Below are 19,381 nucleotides of genomic sequence, written 5' to 3' on the forward strand. Positions count from 1 at the left end.
CTAAAATGGGGAACAACCGACTCCCAAACACAAAGCTGGTTCTTTCACAAGAAGAAACAATCTAGTAATTTGAATGTTTTTATTTTAAGTATTTAAAAACAAGCTGTAAAAAATAACATTAAAAAAAGCATACAGTAACGGAACTTATTGGGGGGGAAACAAACTCCAACAATACAGAAATTAAACAGAGGGCAGTCAAGCACACAAACACATACATGCACACACACAGAACCAACCCACATACTGCAGGACAGTCACAGCCAATTCACACACGTTTTCTGTTCAGTAGCATACACTGTATACAGACACACACGACCCCCTTATGGAAAATTACAATGAATAAAATTAAAACTAAGAAATCATGATAGCAGGGAGAAATACACCTGCAACTTAAATACGGTGAATATTTTTAAAAATGAAGTTTAAAAAAAAAAAATTACACAGAAAAAAAAAAACCCATTTCTGTATTTTTTTTTCTTCTTACAAACATAATTTCTGGATATATTCAAAATACTGCTAGACTGTTTTTTACCCTCAGGAAATTGAAGGGGAAAAACTACTTAAATGTGAGTCAGTGTTGAGATGTTGTTGTGCTAGCTTGCAAGCAAAGATGCTTATTTCACATTTTTTAAAAATGATCGGATGTATTACAAGGTGTGGGTGAGGTGAAGGGGCAAACTGAATAGTAGCCCAAGCAGTTATTTAGTGCTTTGTTCAATGCATGGACAAAATGTGTTCCCTTTTTCCTTTCTTCAATTTTGACTAAAAAAAAAACAAAAAACAAACAAGAAGGTTGGAATAGAAAATGTCTGGGTGGATGAGTAAACCATGGTCTTGTCTTAAAGCCAAAAAGGAAATCTCTTGATAGAAAAAAAACAAGTCCAGAGAGCCATCACAACCGTCCAACAGACCGAGCCAATTGTTTACTGGGCCTGAAATGAGACATCAGACAAAATAATTTAATCAGTCTTCGCTTTGTAAAGACATTTTTAAATTCTCTCACTATGGTGTGTGTAAAGTATATGAATACACTAAAATATATTAGCACATGCTAACTGCCAAATAGTGCTAAAAATAGTCTATTGCAGTAGGTGTCACACTTTAAAACAAAATTTGAATGCATTTGGTTTTCCCATTTTCTTAAACTTTGGTCCTAAACTAGAGCTTAACTATGGTTAAAAATAAAAAATAAAAAATCATATTGCTATTAATTTGACAGATATTACGATATGATTCACTGTTAGTTGTGATGCAAAAATGATCATTCCCACTTTCATTTTCACTGAAAACACTATTAATCACAATGATGTGACCTTTGTTAGGGTCTGTACCAAACAAACATGTTTTCTTACATCTGGAGATCAAGATTTGTAAGCCAGGGCATCTCTGCAGCGCTACAGTACTTCATTATAATGCTGCTTTGTCACACATTTGACCTTCATCCAAAAATTGCAGCTTCTGCAATTTGGATATTGCACTTGCCCATATTGCGATTTCAATAATATTTCGATTAATTGTGCAGCCCTATCCTGAACAATGTATCGCTTTGATAGAACTGAACCAATCACATCAAACCAAACGGCTGCTAGTTAAACTGCCTGTACACAAAGTGGTATAGCTGTTTGTTGTCATTTTACTAGAATCCTCATGTTATTTTTATTTCATACCAATGATTAAATAAAGATGAAGATAAGAACTATAACCTTTAAAATAAAATAAAAACCTTTACACCGGGCATTAAAATGCATCTTGTATTCAGATTATATCTATATAATATCTATATCCGATCTCTCTGTCCAGCTTAAACAACGTCAGATCCTACCTCTTGTTTGCAACAACAAAAAAAACTGAGGACATTTCACGCCGATTTAAATGAACTAGTTCACATTCATTACTTCATTTTTTTAATAAGTAAGCCATAAGAAAAAGATAAGGACAAAATGTTGAGTTTGATTTGGGTGGAGTAACTTTGTAGCCGTTGGCTCGTGGTCTTATTGTTAAACTGTGAGCTGAACACTACTCCATTATTTTTCTCTGCTGAGACGCCGCGTGTACACACAGGTGTTCCGACTTAATTTAATGTACCAGCCAAAAACCTCTATAACTATAGACTGTATAATACCTTTCTGCACCATTTCTGAGCCGGCTTTCCACAATGATTTGTTTTCCTCTCTCTTCAGCGATGCGCCGATGTAATAGCTCCGCCGGAAAGTGAAACTTAAGTTCTGCCTGACATCATTTTCCTTGCGCTACATTTCTTCATGTGTACTCCTTTGTTATTTTAGTAGTTTATATCGAGTTTACCTCAACAGTGTGTGAGTTCACGTTCACAAACTGATATGTTCAGTTCACGAAAAACATGAGTACATTCAATGAACGGCGCTCTTTAAGCGCATTCATGCACAAAACTGCCTGTATGTGCCATCAAACCTTATATTTTATTTGCTGAAGACCGACCGGTACGTGTTACCGACCATGTAGTTGTTGTATGTGGATTGACAATGCATTTGCATTAAACTTGTGTTCACAATGCGTCCCTGATCACCTCCGGAGGTAACTTTGGCCGATTGGATCACAATCAGTCCTCAATGCGTCTTGGGTGCATTTACAACTGTACTTTCATGTGGTCAAGCACTATCCGATTGCAATCTAATCACCCAAAACACATACAATGCAAGGTGTAAAGGGGGTCAGTATCTCATTCTTAACACAAAAAAGGCACAAAACAGTTGGGGAAACATTTCTATAAAGTTGATATTTAATATTTTGGCCAGTAAATGTGTTCTGGGCAGGTAATTGTTTTTAGCTTACTAGGCCTTCACAGCTACACAGCATGTTCATTTTGGACACTGGTCATGGGTGCTACCTGTTGTCCCTGCTGTGGAGCAGCTGCCTGTCCTGGCGCCTGTCCTGCCTGTCCATAGTAGGCAGCCTGCTGTCTATAGTATTCAGCCCAGGCTGCGCTGTAGTCCTGCTGGCTTCCAGCTGCAGCTCCTCCTGCTGCTGCGGCGGCTGCTGCTGCTGCTGCTGCAGCTGGAGCTGCTGCTGCCCCTCCAGCTGGCTGGGCTGGAAAAAACACACACACAGTCATGTACTCGTTTCATTTTACTGTATACTATTGACATCAGTATGACAGAGTAATTTAATAGCACTAACTGCAATACTAGACAGAACCTTGTAGTTTACAGCTCACAGTTTACCCAAATACACACAACTGTATCTCAGATCCCACTTACTCATGCCCATCTTCTTGTAGTATTCCTCCCAAGCTTTAGTGTAGTCTGGCTGGCCCCCAGAGGCCTGTGCTCCTTGGCCCTGGTCCCCTGGTGCTGCAGCGGCAGCTCCTGGAGCCTGGGCTGCCATGGCTCCCCCTGGCTGTTGGCCGTAATACTGTGCATAGTAGGCTGCCCACGCTGCATTCGGGTCAGCTGCTGCCTTATCTAATGGGGGGCAGAATAAATAAAGTAAAGAAATCAATAAAAGTATATACCTCAAACCATTTACAAAGTGTCTTACAAGATTTAAAAAAAATAAAAAATCTTGAGGTAAGTACAGAAACAGAATAGTTGGGAAGAATGCAAGTGAGTGCACAAAATAAGGTACTCACTCGGGTCTTGTGGACCTGGAGCTTGCCACTGCTGATAGGTATTTCCCCAACCCTGAGGACAGAACTGGGGGCCACCAGGCGCAGCTCCACTGCAGAGAAGGACAGGGCTATTTAAAACACAAACTGCTCATTTATACCAGTTTCCCCTGAAGGAAAATTCTAAATTCCTGCAGTGAAGTGTTGTTTGGGGGTTGTACTTACTGAGGGGCACCACCAGGAGGCCCTGCATTGTAAGGGTTGGGATTATAGGGACCCATTGGACCACCTGGGCCTCCTGGACCAGGACCACCCCCCACTGGACACAACGGAGCCTTGAAAAAAACAGGAAGAAGCCATTCAAATTAAGAATCAGTGAAGAGGTTGTGTGCCTTTTAACAGCTGTCTGATATGTGTATTCCTTCTCTGCTCCGTCAGTCACTTCAACGTACCTCAATCTTCTCTTCTATGAGCTGCTTTGCATGGTCAATCTGTTGTGGGGACCCTCGGATGATGAACAGTTTGAAGTTTGGGTCACCGTTTGGCGGTGGCTGACGAGATATCTCCACAAATGCACCGGTCTGTTGGTTGATGGATTTGACATTCTCTCCTCCTCTGCCAATAACAAGTCCACATTTGTGAGCAGGAATGGAGAAGGTCATCTCCCCCCCCGGAGGACCCCAGTTTCCCTGGCCTCTACCGCGTCCTCGCCCACCAGGCGGCATCCCTGCACCAGGACCTGGGGGGCCCTGTGGAGGAAACACGCCTCACATTAGGTTTAACTGTTCCACAGCAAAGCCCTGTTTCTGTGTTCTGTCAGCAGCACAGAAATCAAGAACAACATATCAAAGGCCTGCCTCTGCACTCTGTACCTACCCCCTGCCCACCCTCCTCTCGGGCACGGATGCTCTGTAGCAGGTCAGTGATGATTGAGGCAGCATGCTGACACTGGTCTGGTGGACCCATAATATGGGCTATTTTATCAGGACCGGTACCATCATCTGTAAGGGATTACAGAAGGACAGGCAGGTTTATTGGTGGGGGTTTGTAGAGGGACTGAAAACAAAAAAGATCAACTGGAAGGAGAGAAAAATTTCCATCCCAATCAGTACAAATGATTGATTTTTGAAAATCTTCACTGAAGTCTTAATGATGTGGATCCATATTTCTTCATACCATGTCAATATTGTAGTAGGTGTAATTTTAACCAGCAGCAGATGTAAAAGATGTTGGAATGACAGCACAATTAAGCTAAGTACAAGAAAATAAAATTAAGTCACCTTTTCCAGCCAAGAAAATTATAAAAAAAATATTTTGGACAGATGCTTTAGCATCTTCAGAAGATTTGATATTTTCTGCTTTAAACCGTCTTTTTCCATGAATCCAAAGCAGTATATAATTTTATGGTGTTTTGAGATATCCCCCCTCTCAGAGGATCTTTGATCAGTCATTCTCAGCTACCCTAGGAGGTGTCTTCCATTTTGACCTTGGGACTTCCAGCCCTGTACACTATGCCAGCCACTTGGCTATGTCGTTCCATGTACGCCGTTCCTGCCTGCATCTTACACCCTGCTGTTATGTGCTGAACTGTCTCAGGGGCATCTTTGCAATTGGTACTTCTGTGTTGTCCTTTAGTCCAGCCTTTACTCCTCTAAGACAGTAAATTGATTATCTTCGGGTTGTGGACAAAATAAGACATTTGAGGACGTCATCTTGGGCTTTGGGAAACATTGATCCACATTTTTCACCATTTTATAGACCAAACAACTAATCGAGAAAATAATCAAACAGTTTAATCAACAATGAAAATAATCGTTAGTTGCAGCCCTACTCACCTGGTTTAAACTGTATCTTCACTCCAGCGTCACTCTGGATCTTCTTGATCATCTCCCCACTTCGGCCAATTACAACCCCAACAGAGTGACGGGGCACAGCTATCTGTAGAATTACAAAAAAAATTGTGATAACTGTTCAAAGCAGTTGAGTCTCTCCGATTAATTCAAATTATGATAAACAATCATCATACATTCACACATTATTTCCAGTCATTCGAGTATATTCATGTAATGCAATTTTATCTAGTTTGGGGAAAATGGTCTCCCCCCCCCCCCTTTTTTTTTTTTTACAGCAGTTAATCGTAACTTTGCTTTTGGTTTTCATATACAGATTACTTACATCGATGCCGCCGCCGCCACCACCACCACCTCCTCCCATCCTTGATCCATATTCATTCCTGTCTCCAAAACCTGCATGATCCCTGTCTCGTAGAATCTCATTAACCATCTCCTTTGCTTGCTGAGAAAAACAAAAAGGAAAACAATGATTTGAAGGGTAAATAGGGGCATAAAACATCTCCCACTTAACCAAAACTATCTCCACTGTGTTTAAAGAGTACCTGCACTTTGTAGGGGTCTCCAATGATGCGCAGGGGTTTATCAATGTTGGGTGGCTGGGATCCATCTTGAATTAGAATCATTTTGACTCCAGCCCGCTCCTAAGGTTTTACAGGAGAGGTATGTTACATTGATTACACACACACACGGCAAATTCACCTAACCCCTAACATGTTACACTGTTTACTGGTTGCAGTGCACTTTCCTATTAGGTGATTCTAGAAATCAGCACATCACTCATTTCCTTATAAACAACTTTCTTTCTAATATTTGCACAGTAGAAACACACTGAATCAAGTGATCATAGAGTTAAATAAAAGGTACCCTGTGGTTCTCACCTGTAGCTGTTTGATGGTCTCTCCTCCTTTGCCTATAATAAGGCCGGCCTTGCCTGCAGGGATGATCATCTCCTGCATGGAACCTGACTGCCCATTGGTCGACTCATGACCCCTTGACACTATGTCATCTATAAGTGCCTTGGCTCTCCTGGAAGCAAATTCAAATGAAAGAAGGGTGATGAAATGATCACAAGGCTAAAGTGGCATACAAGAAATTTAGTTAATGGGTCACACTCTTCTGACGTATTACCATCAGTGCAAGAAGTTCCAGCTGCAGCAACATTATGTCATGGTCTTCAGCAGCTGTAGAGTTTTGAACAGGCAATGCAATGCTTTGGCGTCTCTGTGCACTTAAAAGTTACGCTGAATGATGGGCTTTGCTTAATTTATGGAAGTCTAGGGGACCAAGTAGCATCTCCTTTCAAAAGGCAGAAAAATGCACATTGCTTAAAGCTAAAAGTGTGTCTCTTATTTTTATTTTTTATTTTTTTTGGCTGTGCGCATTGTGATTAAGACACTTTTGTGCCCTAAGGTGAGCCGCTCAGGCTGTTAACCACCACTGACTTCCACCTATCAGTTATTTACGGGGTAGAAATGATTAAGATTACAGGACCGTGGTTGGGGTTGAACTTTGCCAATCTTAGCAAAGGACAATTTGTACACAGCCTGAGGGGAAGTGCTGCCTTAGAGGCCGAAAGAGGCCTCAGACGCCTACATACATCGTTTTAAATGTAAACACCAACTTACTGTACAGCATCTGGTGACCCCGTCAGAGAAACACTTCTTTCTGAAAGACCGGCACTGTCTGTGAATGAATATGAAAATATGTATCAATCCAAGAGCAGCTGGAAAATCCATTATACTTTGCTGACTTAGCAAATCTGGGGTTAGGCACATAGCTCACCATGCGCAATCTGGACCTTGCAGCCAGAATCCTGCTGTATTTTGTTAATCTGTTCACCTCCTCGACCGATGACTTTAGGGAAAACAACAAAGACATTTAGATTTTAGTTTGAATACATGTAACGCTGCAACGCAGGGATCATGTCTGTGGTTTAGGAAAACTATGTGCATGTACTCACTCAGACCGACCATGCCATCAGGCACCCTGTACTCTTCTGTCATTGTGGAGGGCCTGACACTGCAGACAAGTAAAGAAACAATGATATATAAAAAGGTCTCAGCCATAACAATAAGCACCAAAAATGTTCATGTAAAAAAATAAAAAATAAATAACCCCAACTAAAAATAAGCCTATACCTTTGTTGGGACAGAGCAGCCAGCTGAGCTTCAATAGCTGTAAGAGAAGGAAAAAGTTGTGAATGGTTGGAAACAGCTGAGCGAGTGTTTGCAATACGATCAATGTGTGTATTTAACTTACACAATGGAGAATCCATTTCGTTCTGTGATGCTACCTTCTTGGCATCGGGTTCATCTGAAAACAAAAGAAAGTGAGTCTTACAATGTGGACAAAAATGCAGACAAAGTGCCTGTTTGTGCTAATTTTTAACCTGCTTCTTCCAGGGATCGTTTCTGTGCTGTGAATGGATAGTTCTCAGCTCCTCCGTTGTTGCTCACTGAAGGAACACCGTCTCCACCAATTTTAGCTGCAATCTAGAAAGACATACACTGGATGAAGTGTCTGCAATACACCCTAAAACAGCGATGAACAACTTTCAGGGATGCAAGTTTTGGTAAGAGCTTTTCAACGGCTTCTCCCGTGAAGTAAGTGACCTTTTAACCATATTTTGTTGTATAATTGTGATTTCATACATACATTTCATTTAAAGTGGCACTTCGCAGACACATGAAGACCACTTTACTCATGAGGAGCACTACACTGTTGGAGACAAATTTACAATAGAAAAAATTGGTTTGAGGTGTGGAGTTTGAAAGACATGGGCATTTACCAAGTAGGGAGGGTCTAACCATAATCCCAATGATACCTTCACAGCCCCTTTATTAAAGCTGAAACAATTAGATTAACCAATAGACAGAAAATGTATCTACAACAATTTTGAAAATCGTTTTGTTTGACAAATTAACTATTTAAATGACTCTAGTTTCTCTAGTTTCAACTTCTCAAATGTTATATTTCACTGTATTTTTCCTGTTTTTTTTATCCCTGTTAATTGAATATCTAGTTGTCACCTTGGGGTCTTGAAAAATTGATAGCCGTTTACCATTTTATAGACCAATCGAGTAAAAAAAACATGATAGATTAATCAATAATGCAAACAATCATTCGTTGCAGCCCTAACCTTGATAACTACAAAGACCTGTAAGTATCTTCACACCCTTACCACTGACCGTGAACGAAATATTCACCGTCAACGAGAAATTTTAGTCACTAACGTTAAATAACAACGTTACAGGCATCGTTTTGTCCATTTAATGCTAGTTATCAATATACTGTAACCAGACATCAGCTGACCTTACTTCATGCCAGTTATAATGTCATGACAACGTGGTTAGTTGTTTTTCTAAAATGGAGTTTCATACATGGAGGAGGATAAAACTTCACGATCAGCTTACCGTTAACGATAGTAACTAACGTTAACCTAGCTAACTTAGCTGAAGTAGCTAGCATAGTCCATTTAACTTAACCCAAAGATCCCGGTGGCGACAAATCATTTTATTTACATGCAAGAGTGACCTATATTGTTGCCGCTGCTCAATCCACCCCGCAAACATGTTCAAGTCACCACTCAACCGAGTGTGTTAGACAAATGAATGGCATTGCTATTAGCTAGCTTGCTAGCCAGTTAACTAACGTTAAAGCTAACGACACGGGTAATTAAGCTAGCTGCAGTTTCACACCAGCTAACAAACGTTAGCTCGCCGGCCGTCTTCTCTTGTAGCCGAGCTCTCGAGTTAACGTTACCTGTCTGGCTCGTTGTACAGCATCTGCAAAAGCGTCGTTTTTCATCCCCGCGCCGACTCCATTAGTCGGCAGAGCGCCGTAATCAGACATGCTGCTCAGAAGGGGCAAATAGACACAGGGGGCTGGCTGAATAGCTTTGGCCGGGTCGAGCTGCGCAGTAGCGGGAAGGCTAAGCAAGAGCGTATGGGCGACACCAATGTGAGTGAGACTGCCTACCACGCCGGCAAACTTCCCTGCTTAAAATAACCAATCAACGAACCTTCAACGCCCGGGTCTTCTTCTTCTTCGTCTTCTTCTTCTTCTTCTTCTTCTTCTTCGTCTTCTTCTTCTCCGTCTTCTTCTTCTTCTTCTTCCTCCTCCTCCTCCTTCTCTTCCTGATACCTTTGGGTGTCGACGTCCAACGTTACAAAGCAAACGTACCGCCACCTCCAGGCCTGGAGGTCGGCTGGCTGGCGTGTACTTTAGATACTGTTGAGGAGGAGCCTGTATTTATAACATTCAGCTAGAGTTCTTAATTGCCTAATTGCATTACGCCATTTATTATTTAAAAACTGTTTTACAATGTCCATATATATATATATATATACATATATATAATAACTGAGGTGGGAAACCGAACTTGCACTAGTACGAACGTATTAAAGGGTTTCATGCATTATCTGAGTCACTGCATTTTATTTATAATAATAATAATACATCATATTTATTCCTATCAGGCAATAGGTATTTGACACATCTAGTTCATTATTTGAAAATTACAGACTTGTAAAATAACGCTTTACCAAATAAATGTTATTAATCATGTTTGTTGGGAAACCATGAGGTCAAACTGCATATGAGCTGTCCCTTTGCCATTAGTTGCATTTGCATACTTATTATCATACCGCACAACCAGAACTACTCAGTGAACCTTTGCTGAGGTGTAATTAGTAGCAGGGTAACAGCAGCTAAGAATATGACGTTCTTAGCTACAGTTGCACAGCAACAGGGCAGCAAAGTGGCAGTCAAATGATACTTTCATAAGGACAAATTGGTAAGTATTAGTGCAGTGCAGTGATTTCATTAGGCTGGCATGTCTACAGAAAGCTACCTATTCTCAACATTTCTGTTGTTCAGAAAAAAGCCCAATGGCATTTATTTAACAAAAGCAGCACCATGCATGCTTTTATTTGCACATTCCTTAATAAATACTGACAGGAGTAGTACTCTTTACCATAGTGTTAAACCTGCACATGGTGCACATACAGTTTATGAAAATACTGTGTGGCTCTGGACCCTGTAGTGTGCTTCAAACATAAGAAAACAGACACACACCTTTCTGCATAGGAACACTTTCGCATGAGAGGTTATCATGAATCCTCTATGCCACTTGATATGGCTTTGGCAGTTTCACTCCTGTAAAATATAAAGTCCTTTGGTGTGCTTTACTCAGTAGTAATCCTTCCAGGAAAGAAAAGATTCACAGTGTCTCTTCCTTTTTTCACCATCTGTCGTTTCAGTCGTCATTCAAGAGTTAAATTCAGTATTTTTCTGTTGTTGTTTTGTAATTATTTCTGTACTTTAGTGTTTGTAAAGACATGTCAATCAAAGTCCTCACTCTGTAACTCCACTGGTGAGCACCGACTTCAGGTTCCCCGCACTTACAGAACAGGAAATTGGATCAGTCCTCCTATCAATCCTTTATCTTCTCTATATACCACCTAGGAGAAAAAATAATGCTGTAGGAATGTAACATGGCTTCCAAGTTTGGTTACACCTTTTACCTGTTCGTTCTCAGGCAAGTTCATGCATGTCTTCATCTGTCTAAGTCAATGCAGTAGCAGGAGGCTATTTGATTAGCTTTCACACAACTGCTGGCATGCATTTGCAATATCACGCTTGAAACACATCACAGCAGCTGCCAGTTCAGGTGAGATCCTCCAAATGTGACCCTTTCACAACAGATTATATATAGCGATGATTTGTTGTATTCTCTTTTCCTTCCATTGCTTATTTTCCATCCTATCATGCTCATCCTGTAAACTCAAGACTTGTGATCACAGGAACATGTATTCATCCACAGTCAAGGCCCATTTCCTCATGCATTGTCAACAGATCTGTACGTGCTTGTAGTAGAAAGCCACCCCAAACCATCTAACCTTTTTCTAACCCTTCCCTTTCCCACCCCTCCTACCCTCTATGTCCACTCCCAGGATTATCCTTGTGTATTCGTAGACGACATAGGACACGCTGACAGCAGGGACGACTTTTAGCAGGTTGGGGGAAATTCCTCGATAAAGTCCAGCCACGCCCTCCTGGGTCACGATGTTGTGAAGCAAAGCCAACATGGAGGGTTTGGGGGCTCCCTTCACTGAAGCTGAGGGGAGAGAAAAAGATGAGCTCCACCAGCACATTCTGGTCTCACACTACACATGACTCTGCAAACCTGAGGGCATCTGGTGCTAATGCACAGAAGTCATGTTTGTTCTTGATTGTCTCTCTAATTGTAAGTTTGTATTACTAAGTTAAGGGATCATCCAAGTGGTTTTGCCTTTTTTTTTAGCTCATTAACTACACATTATTACTATACATTTTCTGAATTATAAAAGACAGAATAGATCTGGAATTATATTACTGCCAATCATTTTCCAAAGCATATCATGCACTGACAAATCTTAACTCAAGGTCCACTTACTTGCTTTTTTCTGAGCTTTCAACCACATCTCACAAAGTCCACCACATCCGCTGGTCTCCCTGAGTGGATGGAGTTTGAAGTAGAAAGCACAGAAAAAAACTAGCAAGTGGACCTTGAGTTAAGATTTTGTCAAACATATATATTATAAGAATTAATGTTTTAGATTGATTTCATACCTGCCAGACAGCCATTGGTTTACATTCAGAGAGACTTAAAGCTTGCTTAAGACAAGAAATCTTGCACAATAAACATTTAGTTTTCTTTATTATTGCTTTGTCAAATTTACATTAGAATCAAATCATAATGCAGTTGGGAGCAGGGAACGTTTTGAAAACTTGTTGTTTCTGCGTTCAGTGATTTGGTTCCTGAACAACATTTTTAATGCACGAAACAACCTTCATCCTTTGACAAAAAAATCCCTTGTTTCTTAGCTCAAGGTCCACTTACTAGCTTTTTCCAGAGCTTTCAAGTGCATTTCATCAGGTGGAGTTGGCGCAGTTGTCATCACTTGACCATGTCTTGAACTTTGGTCCCTCTATGCCATGAAGAAGACCATGAGGTGTGGCTGAAAGCACCCGGTAAAAAGCTAGCAAGTGGACCTTGAATTACAATTTTTTTTTTTATCCTTTTCACAGTGTCCATGTTTACATATTGCTTGTCATATGTGTTTTATTTTCTGACATTGGTAAAATGCATTACTTATCAGCAAGCGAGTAGATTTTCATACCACACTGAAATGAATGTAAACCAATGGCTCACTAGGAGGCATGAAGTCAATCTAGTAGCTTATAGTATGCTTTGGAAAACAGCCAGCAATAAGTTACAGTATACACAATTTTTATTCATTTGGCTAAATCATCGGTGGTGTCATTTATTCATAGATTTACAGTGTTAGGGTTTGCAAAATTAGCCTGTTACTTTAAAGATGGGTGATGAATTAAAGGAAAAACATGAATAAATTGGTGGAGAAACAGAACAAGTGCACACAAGGGGTCATTGGATGGTTCTATAAGTGTGAAGATAATATGAATCATAAAATATGGCCTTTGCAGTCATCAGATCTACAGGTGAAAAAGGCGAGTCAAAATAACAAAAATGCCCGATAAAAGTTGCTGTAGAGAAATTAAGCAATTCAATAAATTTACCTCAAGTGTTGACAGTGTGTGGGAGCTGATTTTTGTTACTTTTACAGCGCTCTCCACTACCATCAAATGAGGGAATATCTTTTGGAATAATGGTGTTTATTCTTCAGGTAGCGGTCAAGAGACTTTGAGAATCTATGATGAGGAGCACTGAAGCTCTTCTGGAGGCTCATTGTGGCCCAACATCTAACTAAGACACGTTTTGTTGGGTTCTTTTTTCCTGTAATTTGCCACACATCTGCATCTATATCAGTATAACCAGAGTTATCCCGACCTTCTGCCTGCATTCGGGTGCGGATCAGTGCCAGCGGGTAACTTGCCAGCTGTCCACAGGTGCTGGAAACAGCACCGCAGCCGACCAGCACCATGATCCCTGGGTCAGCTAAACCTCTGTTCCTGTTCAGCCAGGCAAACTTCAGAGTCTGTGGAACAGAGGGAGTGAGAAGAAGAAAAACACTATGGAGATGCACTGTGAAAGCTGAGTGCTTTCATGTCTCTCTGACCTCGTAGACAGCCAGGTCGATGCCGGCATAAGGGACAATACTCAGCATGTTGGGTGCATAGCCCTTGTAGAAGGCTGTGACACCTTCTCTCTGTAGAATCTGTTTGGCACAGTCTGCTATTCCTGAGTACTGGCCTGTTTTTCTTAGTGTGAGACGGGTCTTCAGCACCTGTGGAGAAAAGGAAGAGATGGAAAGAAACAAGAAGAAGGACGAACAGAAAGAAAAGACATCAGTCATTTCACTAGTCATGCAACCCAGAAAGTGTGTTTTCTTCAAGTTATATGAATTTTTCTATGTGTGTATTAGCCTGATATTACCTCCATTGGGTAGATGGCTGTCTGAGCTGTAGCTCCAGCCAAAGATCCGGCAACAAACCTCTCATGAACCCTCAGATTTCTTCTTTCATTACTGCCACGCATCACATTCTTGATCTATGCAGAGTTACAGAGCAAAGGAAAGAATAAAGTAAACATAATTTGAGAGTTGTAATCATAGACAAATGACAAATGATAATAAAGAATTGATTATCATACTCAAGACATAGTTGGCATTCTGGGAAATACGCTTATTAACTTGCCGAGAGTTAGATGAGAAGGTTGATACCACTCTTTTCCGCACGATAAATATGAAGCTACAGCCAGTAGCCGGTTAGCTCAGCTTAGCATAAAGACTGGAGACAGGGGGAAGGAAAATCCACCTACCAACACGTCTGAAGCTCACTAATTAACCCGTTATATTTCCTTTGTTTAATCCGTACAAAAACTAAAGTGAAAAAATATCACATAGTGGTTTTACAGGGGATTATGTGTCAGAATATTTCTTGGCCGGGAGCAGTGACTTCCTGAAATTACAGCCAAGCAATAGTTTGGCAGTCCCTCTGTTTCCAGTATTTATGCTAAACTAAGCTAACTAGCTGCCGTCAGGTATCTTCATATTTAGCATACAGACAAGAGGCTGTTATCAATCCCCCTGTCTATATTTTGGCAAGAAAGCGAGTGAGCATATTTCCCAAAATGTTGAACTATTCTCTTGACTTGATTTGCAAATGACTGGGCAGTTAGTCAAGAGAAAAAATGACAATCTCTAAAAGATTGGAAAGAGAATGAGAAATCATTATGAATGTCTGAAAGATAGTAAGAGGAAGATAGAGATCAAAAATGAATGGATGTTCAACAATAAGGAAAGGTCTCAAGTCTACTCCACCTGTTCATAAGCTGTGAACTTGATAGCCGTTTCTGGGGCAATTTTAAGAACATTGATTCCATTGCCCCTCCACAACGACTGCAGTCCTCCTTCTTTCACCATATACTGAAAACTGCTCAGCACATTACCTTTAAAATCAGTGGAACCATGAACCTGGCAGAGCAGAGTCAGAGAGGAAAACTTTGTGTAAAGCAGCAATGGCTGACTTAAGGTTCATCTCAAAGCTCTCTCTCCCCACAAATCAAAGACAGAAAACTTTCACACATAAGCAGTCTCACATGAATGATCATTTGGTTCAGATCAATATAAGACATGAGATCATAACTGCCCCTTACTGACCTGTCGGAAGACTTTGAGACGGTCTAAGGGGGCAGTCCCAGTCCGAGATACAGATCCAGCCATGGCTCCAGCCATCAGCTGCCGCCACACATAGCCAGACTTCTTCTCCTCTTCAGAAAATTCATCTGGGACTGTCAGCTGCTCTCCCATATCCAACATCTACTGGACCCGTGGTTGTTGGAATGAGGATCAGAAATTATGATAATAGAAAGGAAAGAAAGCAATATGTGTGTGTCAATCAGAGGTGAAACACTTCACACAAGTCAAAGAGGTCAATATCCTCTTAAAATCCTGTTTTTCTTTGCTGTAATTAATGTTGTTATTTATTGTAAAATTTTGTGTACTGTGGACGGCCGTAAGTATTGATGCTTTAACCCAACCATGTTGTTATTTAGAGATGCACAATGCTGTCCTTATTCAAGCTGTGTTTGTTTAAGTGTGTGTGACCTCACCATTGAACGCTTCCAGTAGCGTGCCACGTCCTCCATGTTAGTGAGAGGGTTAAACAAGAAGTAGTCTCGCCACTCATTCCAGTCAATGGTCATGGTACCGTCTTTGTCCATTCTGAGTGACAAACACATAAACAAGTTCTGAAATTCACAGAAAGGACAGAGAGGACACTTCTTGGTTTACCACAATCTAACCTAACAGAGGAACTGAATGTGCAAAACTAAAGCTATTCAAGACTCTAAAGTAGGAAATGCAGCACCTACACGAAGTAGAAGGACAAATATTGAGCTTTAAAGATGCAGGTTAAGAATCAGACACTTTAAAATCCCCGGTGCAGGAAAGTTATCAAACGCCTTGATCTTCACTTGTGAAAATGTGCATGCAACAAAGCAACAGCATTATAAAAGAAGAAGCAGTGTAGACATTGTAGACAAGTTCAGTGAAGACATTGCCCATGTAATTGTGCCATTATTTCTAAGGAATTTTCTTTCTTTTCTGAGAAGAGATGAACTGGAAATGTGCATAAGGAAGATTATCAGGTGGAAAGAAGGCTTTGATTATCAGAGCAACCACCATGTTCTGCCATCATCCCAAAACCTGTCGACCTAATGTGCATCAATTTCCAGTGTTGAGAGTTGTTAATATCCAGGCTTACTTTAGATCCTAATGTGATGTGACCAGATAGCAACATACTGTTAGCAGACCTTTGCAAAATCCTGGTGGCATCCTTGAGGCTGATGTCCACACCGATGGTGTGTAGAGAGTGCTGGATCTCCGCTGCATCTATCTGACCTGCAAAGATCCACCAGTCACACACAGAGAGAAATCAGAGTATGGAGAAAAATGTTTAAATGATCTCAATATGAACATTTTGAAGTGATAGTGTCATCAATTATTATTTCAGCTGTGTACTGTGGGCTGCTACAGACCGTCATTGTTTCTGTCCAGGCTACTAAACACGATTTTGAGCTGTTTTTCATGGGTGCGAAGGTACTGCGTGAACTCTTCAAAGTCCAGCACTCCATCCTGGTTGGTGTCCCCAGCCTTCACCATCTGAAAACACAGAGAGCCGGGGCAATGAAAAACAAATGTCTGGGCATTTGGCAGATATTTGTTCAGGGACCGAAAAAGTTAGAGTTAACCAGAAGGTAGGTTGTAAACACAAGTGCAACATCCACACCAGGAACATCAGACATCAGATCACGTTGTTTGATTATTGTACAGCCAGTCTATGATAAATTTTTTACAACAGCATAAGTTTACCTTGCTTATCAGTGCAAATACAACAGAGGTGACCCAGAGGTTGCGAAATTCCAAAGGATCAAGATTGCATTCCAGGTTTGTAGTCTTTAAGTCTTCCTCTACCTTGCCATCTCTTGGACAAATAATGCTACAGCATGTTTTGTAGTCGAAAAGTGTCAAATACTCTACATTTTGTATTCATTGAATTCTTTTCTCTGTTGATGAATACAAATGTTATAATAATTACATCTCTCATTGACCATTGTGGCAGTTGTTTATGATAATAGTGCAAACATTTAAATGCATATTGAAGATATATAATCTGTATTTTATATGATGAAGGTAAATTTCCACCTATGATCCAGTCCCATTCTTGAAATCTTGTCAGAAAGTGGGCCCAGACTATAAAACTTCATGAAATTAATGTGGAGTAAAAAAGGAGGCATGCAAATTGCTCCAATAAGAATTACTATATTGACACAACCAATAAGATATGGTACATAGGAAAAGGTTGACACTCTGGACAATGATCTATATGTGAAAAGAGATCAAGTGTAGGAGCACGAGAAAGGTTACCATTCTCATCTTACAAAGTCTTGCCCCTTGTCCTAAAATAGACAACATGCTGCCCTTTAAATGCACACACACACACCCCAACTCTTACCCTTACCTACACCTTAAAGGCTTATATTTACTGATGTACGGTGTGGGGACTTGCATTTTGTCCCCAAAAGGGAGGCAAGTCCCCACAATGTGGCTGTGTAACTATGTTTATGTTCCCACAGCATGAGTAGTATACAGTATATTCACATACACACAAGGGAGGGAGAAGCAGCACGGGAGAAAGTGACAGTGAGTCTTCTTGGTGACCCACACACTTTCTGTCAGAGACAGAGGAGAGAGCCTGTGTGCATTCACAATAAAGTTATGCTGTTGATGTTCTTGGCCGGCAGATCTGAAGGATCAAGGAGGTTCCACATAATGAAAAATGGATCTCACTGGCCTTCTCTGGAGGTTTTGGAGAGGAGAGATCATTGGGTCCTCTGATTTATAAGTACTACCCACAACCCACATACATGCCACCGCATGGTATCCCAGTAAACAAACAGGTGTGTGTGTGTGTGTGTGTGAGAGATACAGGTGTCCTGCTGTCTTACCCTCTCCAGGGAGCCTCTGGAAAGCCCTCGGCCTGCCAGCCCTGTCCGCAGTTCAAGGATATCAATGCGTCCATCTTTGTTGAGGTCCAGCTGATCAAACATTTCAGCCCAGCGTTTCTCCCTCTCCTGGTCCGGACCAGGGGATTCACTGTCCTGGCAGCGTGCCCAGGGGAACCAAGTCCACCGGGGTACCATAATGGGTGCAGTCAGAGTCAGCTGATGGGATACAGGAGCATCAATTCAATCACCACAGCCTGACACAGAACAGTCCTTACATCTAGCAAAGCCTTAAACACTTATTTGTACAGCAAATCACAAGTTTGACTTAAAAAAAGGTAAGTTTGTGATGTACATTTAGTTAGACCTGTGGTTCTCAACCTGGCAACGGGTCACAAGATGATTCTGAGGGGTTAAAAGAGAACTCCCAAACCCCTATAACACCGTCGGACTCACAATGGACAATTTTTAAAAAAAGGATTCAAATTGATGCAGCAGAATCAGAGATAGTCTTTCACTCCAAACATTCTTCTTTCTTGTCAAAACCTGGCGTCTACATGACCCACAATGCAACTCGACAGTTCGGGTGGAGATTTGGGTGAGTTATGCTACTATTGGCTAATGTAGCCTGGACACTCTGGGCAGGGCTGGACAAGGATTATAATTAATGTTATAATCCAATTAGTCCGGGAATCTCCTGTCAGCCCAGGCCAATCTCCACACATTCAACACACCAAGTATACCTTAACCGTTTTGTTGAGATATTTTTTCTGTTTACTGTTTATGCCAGTAACATATCTTTTAGGGGTTTTTTTACATCATACATATGCAGTAGCACTCCCCATGACCTGTAAACAGACTTTGATGTGTAAAATCGGTGGAGTTCCCCTTTGGGTGAGGAAGGAGGAGATAAATTAAAAAAACAAATTACTGCTGGAGAGGGTTATTTAATGTCTGTTTGCATTACAGGACTCGTTCTGGTTTGTATTATAATCTGATGTTTCTGTGTCCACCCTCTTTACCTGATTTAATCATTCAAAACATTCAAGACATTTCAATCGAGCAAAATCACATTTTTCAAGGTCTGTGGAATTTCTGAGGAGTGGAGCAATAGGCTAACTGCTGCTCGGTGAAATTATTGATTATTACCCATATATTAGTGATGTCATAAACCATTAGCCTATAGCTCAAACTCGCGCAGGTTGTCCCATATAGACAAGATATTTACATTCATGACCGCGTTCAACTCGATCCCCACACTGTTCTGGACGCTGTTGTGGTCTAACAATAAAACCTAGAGACCATTTTGTGACTCACTCTGTCTGTTTATCTCCAAACCGCCCGCCGCCCCATGGTAGGATGCAGGGGATCAGAACTGAAGACGATCCAGCGGGTCCGGAGCTCAGTGTACTGGATCTGAGTCCGCCCTGAAACCGGATTTGACACCAAACAGGCAGCTCCCTCTGGATTCAGCAG

General features: G+C 41.1%; 2 protein-coding genes across 10 annotated transcripts; both read right to left on the reverse strand.

Annotated features, from left to right (window-relative positions):
- Positions 1-65: 65 nt before the first annotated feature.
- LOC122873936 (KH-type splicing regulatory protein) lies at positions 66-9,590 on the reverse strand. Of its 6 annotated transcripts, none has more exons than XM_044191329.1 (19): positions 9,199-9,451; positions 7,826-7,928; positions 7,696-7,749; positions 7,575-7,611; positions 7,397-7,455; positions 7,219-7,290; positions 7,062-7,119; positions 6,315-6,462; positions 5,979-6,077; positions 5,759-5,878; positions 5,419-5,521; positions 4,460-4,584; positions 4,036-4,332; positions 3,888-3,918; positions 3,809-3,821; positions 3,608-3,696; positions 3,237-3,440; positions 2,867-3,066; positions 66-932 (listed from the first exon to the last, which is right to left on the reverse strand). In XM_044191329.1, exons 1-19 carry the CDS (start codon positions 9,286-9,288, stop codon positions 924-926), a joined length of 1,911 nt encoding a protein of 636 aa, XP_044047264.1. In that variant the 5' UTR covers positions 9,289-9,451; the 3' UTR covers positions 66-923. The 6 variants fall into 6 exon arrangements, with proteins under 6 accessions (XP_044047264.1, XP_044047263.1, XP_044047262.1 ...); XM_044191328.1 differs by having other exon boundaries at positions 3,608-3,714; XM_044191327.1 differs by having other exon boundaries at positions 2,867-3,001; positions 3,032-3,066; positions 3,608-3,714; positions 3,809-3,918.
- A 741-nt stretch (positions 9,591-10,331) lies between these two features.
- On the reverse strand, positions 10,332-19,354 carry LOC122873939 (calcium-binding mitochondrial carrier protein SCaMC-1-like). Of its 4 annotated transcripts, XM_044191335.1 has the most exons (12): positions 19,223-19,354; positions 17,909-18,124; positions 16,439-16,562; positions 16,214-16,301; positions 15,512-15,623; positions 15,060-15,218; positions 14,721-14,873; positions 13,835-13,948; positions 13,518-13,685; positions 13,289-13,436; positions 11,372-11,554; positions 10,332-10,898 (listed from the first exon to the last, which is right to left on the reverse strand). In XM_044191335.1, exons 2-12 carry the CDS (start codon positions 18,101-18,103, stop codon positions 10,888-10,890), a joined length of 1,455 nt encoding a protein of 484 aa, XP_044047270.1. In that variant the 5' UTR covers positions 18,104-18,124; positions 19,223-19,354; the 3' UTR covers positions 10,332-10,887. The 4 variants fall into 4 exon arrangements, 3 of the variants coding, with proteins under 3 accessions (XP_044047270.1, XP_044047268.1, XP_044047269.1); XM_044191333.1 differs by having other exon boundaries at positions 10,332-11,554; XM_044191334.1 differs by lacking the exon at positions 19,223-19,354 and adding an exon at positions 18,261-18,420 and having other exon boundaries at positions 10,332-11,554.
- Positions 19,355-19,381: the final 27 nt, after the last annotated feature.

Source organism: Siniperca chuatsi, linkage group LG3 (genome assembly GCF_020085105.1).
Source record: "Siniperca chuatsi isolate FFG_IHB_CAS linkage group LG3, ASM2008510v1, whole genome shotgun sequence".
Lineage (NCBI taxonomy): Eukaryota > Metazoa > Chordata > Actinopteri > Centrarchiformes > Sinipercidae > Siniperca > Siniperca chuatsi.

Bases quoted from the DNA above. Each gene is read 5' to 3' on its own strand.
- LOC122873936 (XM_044191325.1), bottom strand. From the start codon at position 9,288: ATGTCTGATTACGGCGCTCTGCCGACTAATGGAGTCGGCGCGGGGATG. The intron at 3,715-3,808 runs GTAAGTACAACC...TGTTTTAAATAG, and splicing joins CCTCCTGGTGGTGCCCCTCA to CCCTGTCCTTCTCTGCAGTG. The intron at 3,067-3,236 runs GTAAGTGGGATC...TGTTTTTTCCAG, and splicing joins CTACAAGAAGATGGGCATGA to CCCAGCCAGCTGGAGGGGCA.
- LOC122873939 (XM_044191333.1), bottom strand. From the start codon at position 18,103: ATGGTACCCCGGTGGACTTGGTTCCCCTGGGCACGCTGCCAGGACAGT. The intron at 16,302-16,438 runs GTCTGTAGCAGC...GGATCTTTGCAG, and splicing joins CCTGGACAGAAACAATGACG to GTCAGATAGATGCAGCGGAG. The intron at 15,624-16,213 runs GTCTGCTAACAG...TTTGTCACTCAG, and splicing joins GCCACCAGGATTTTGCAAAG to AATGGACAAAGACGGTACCA.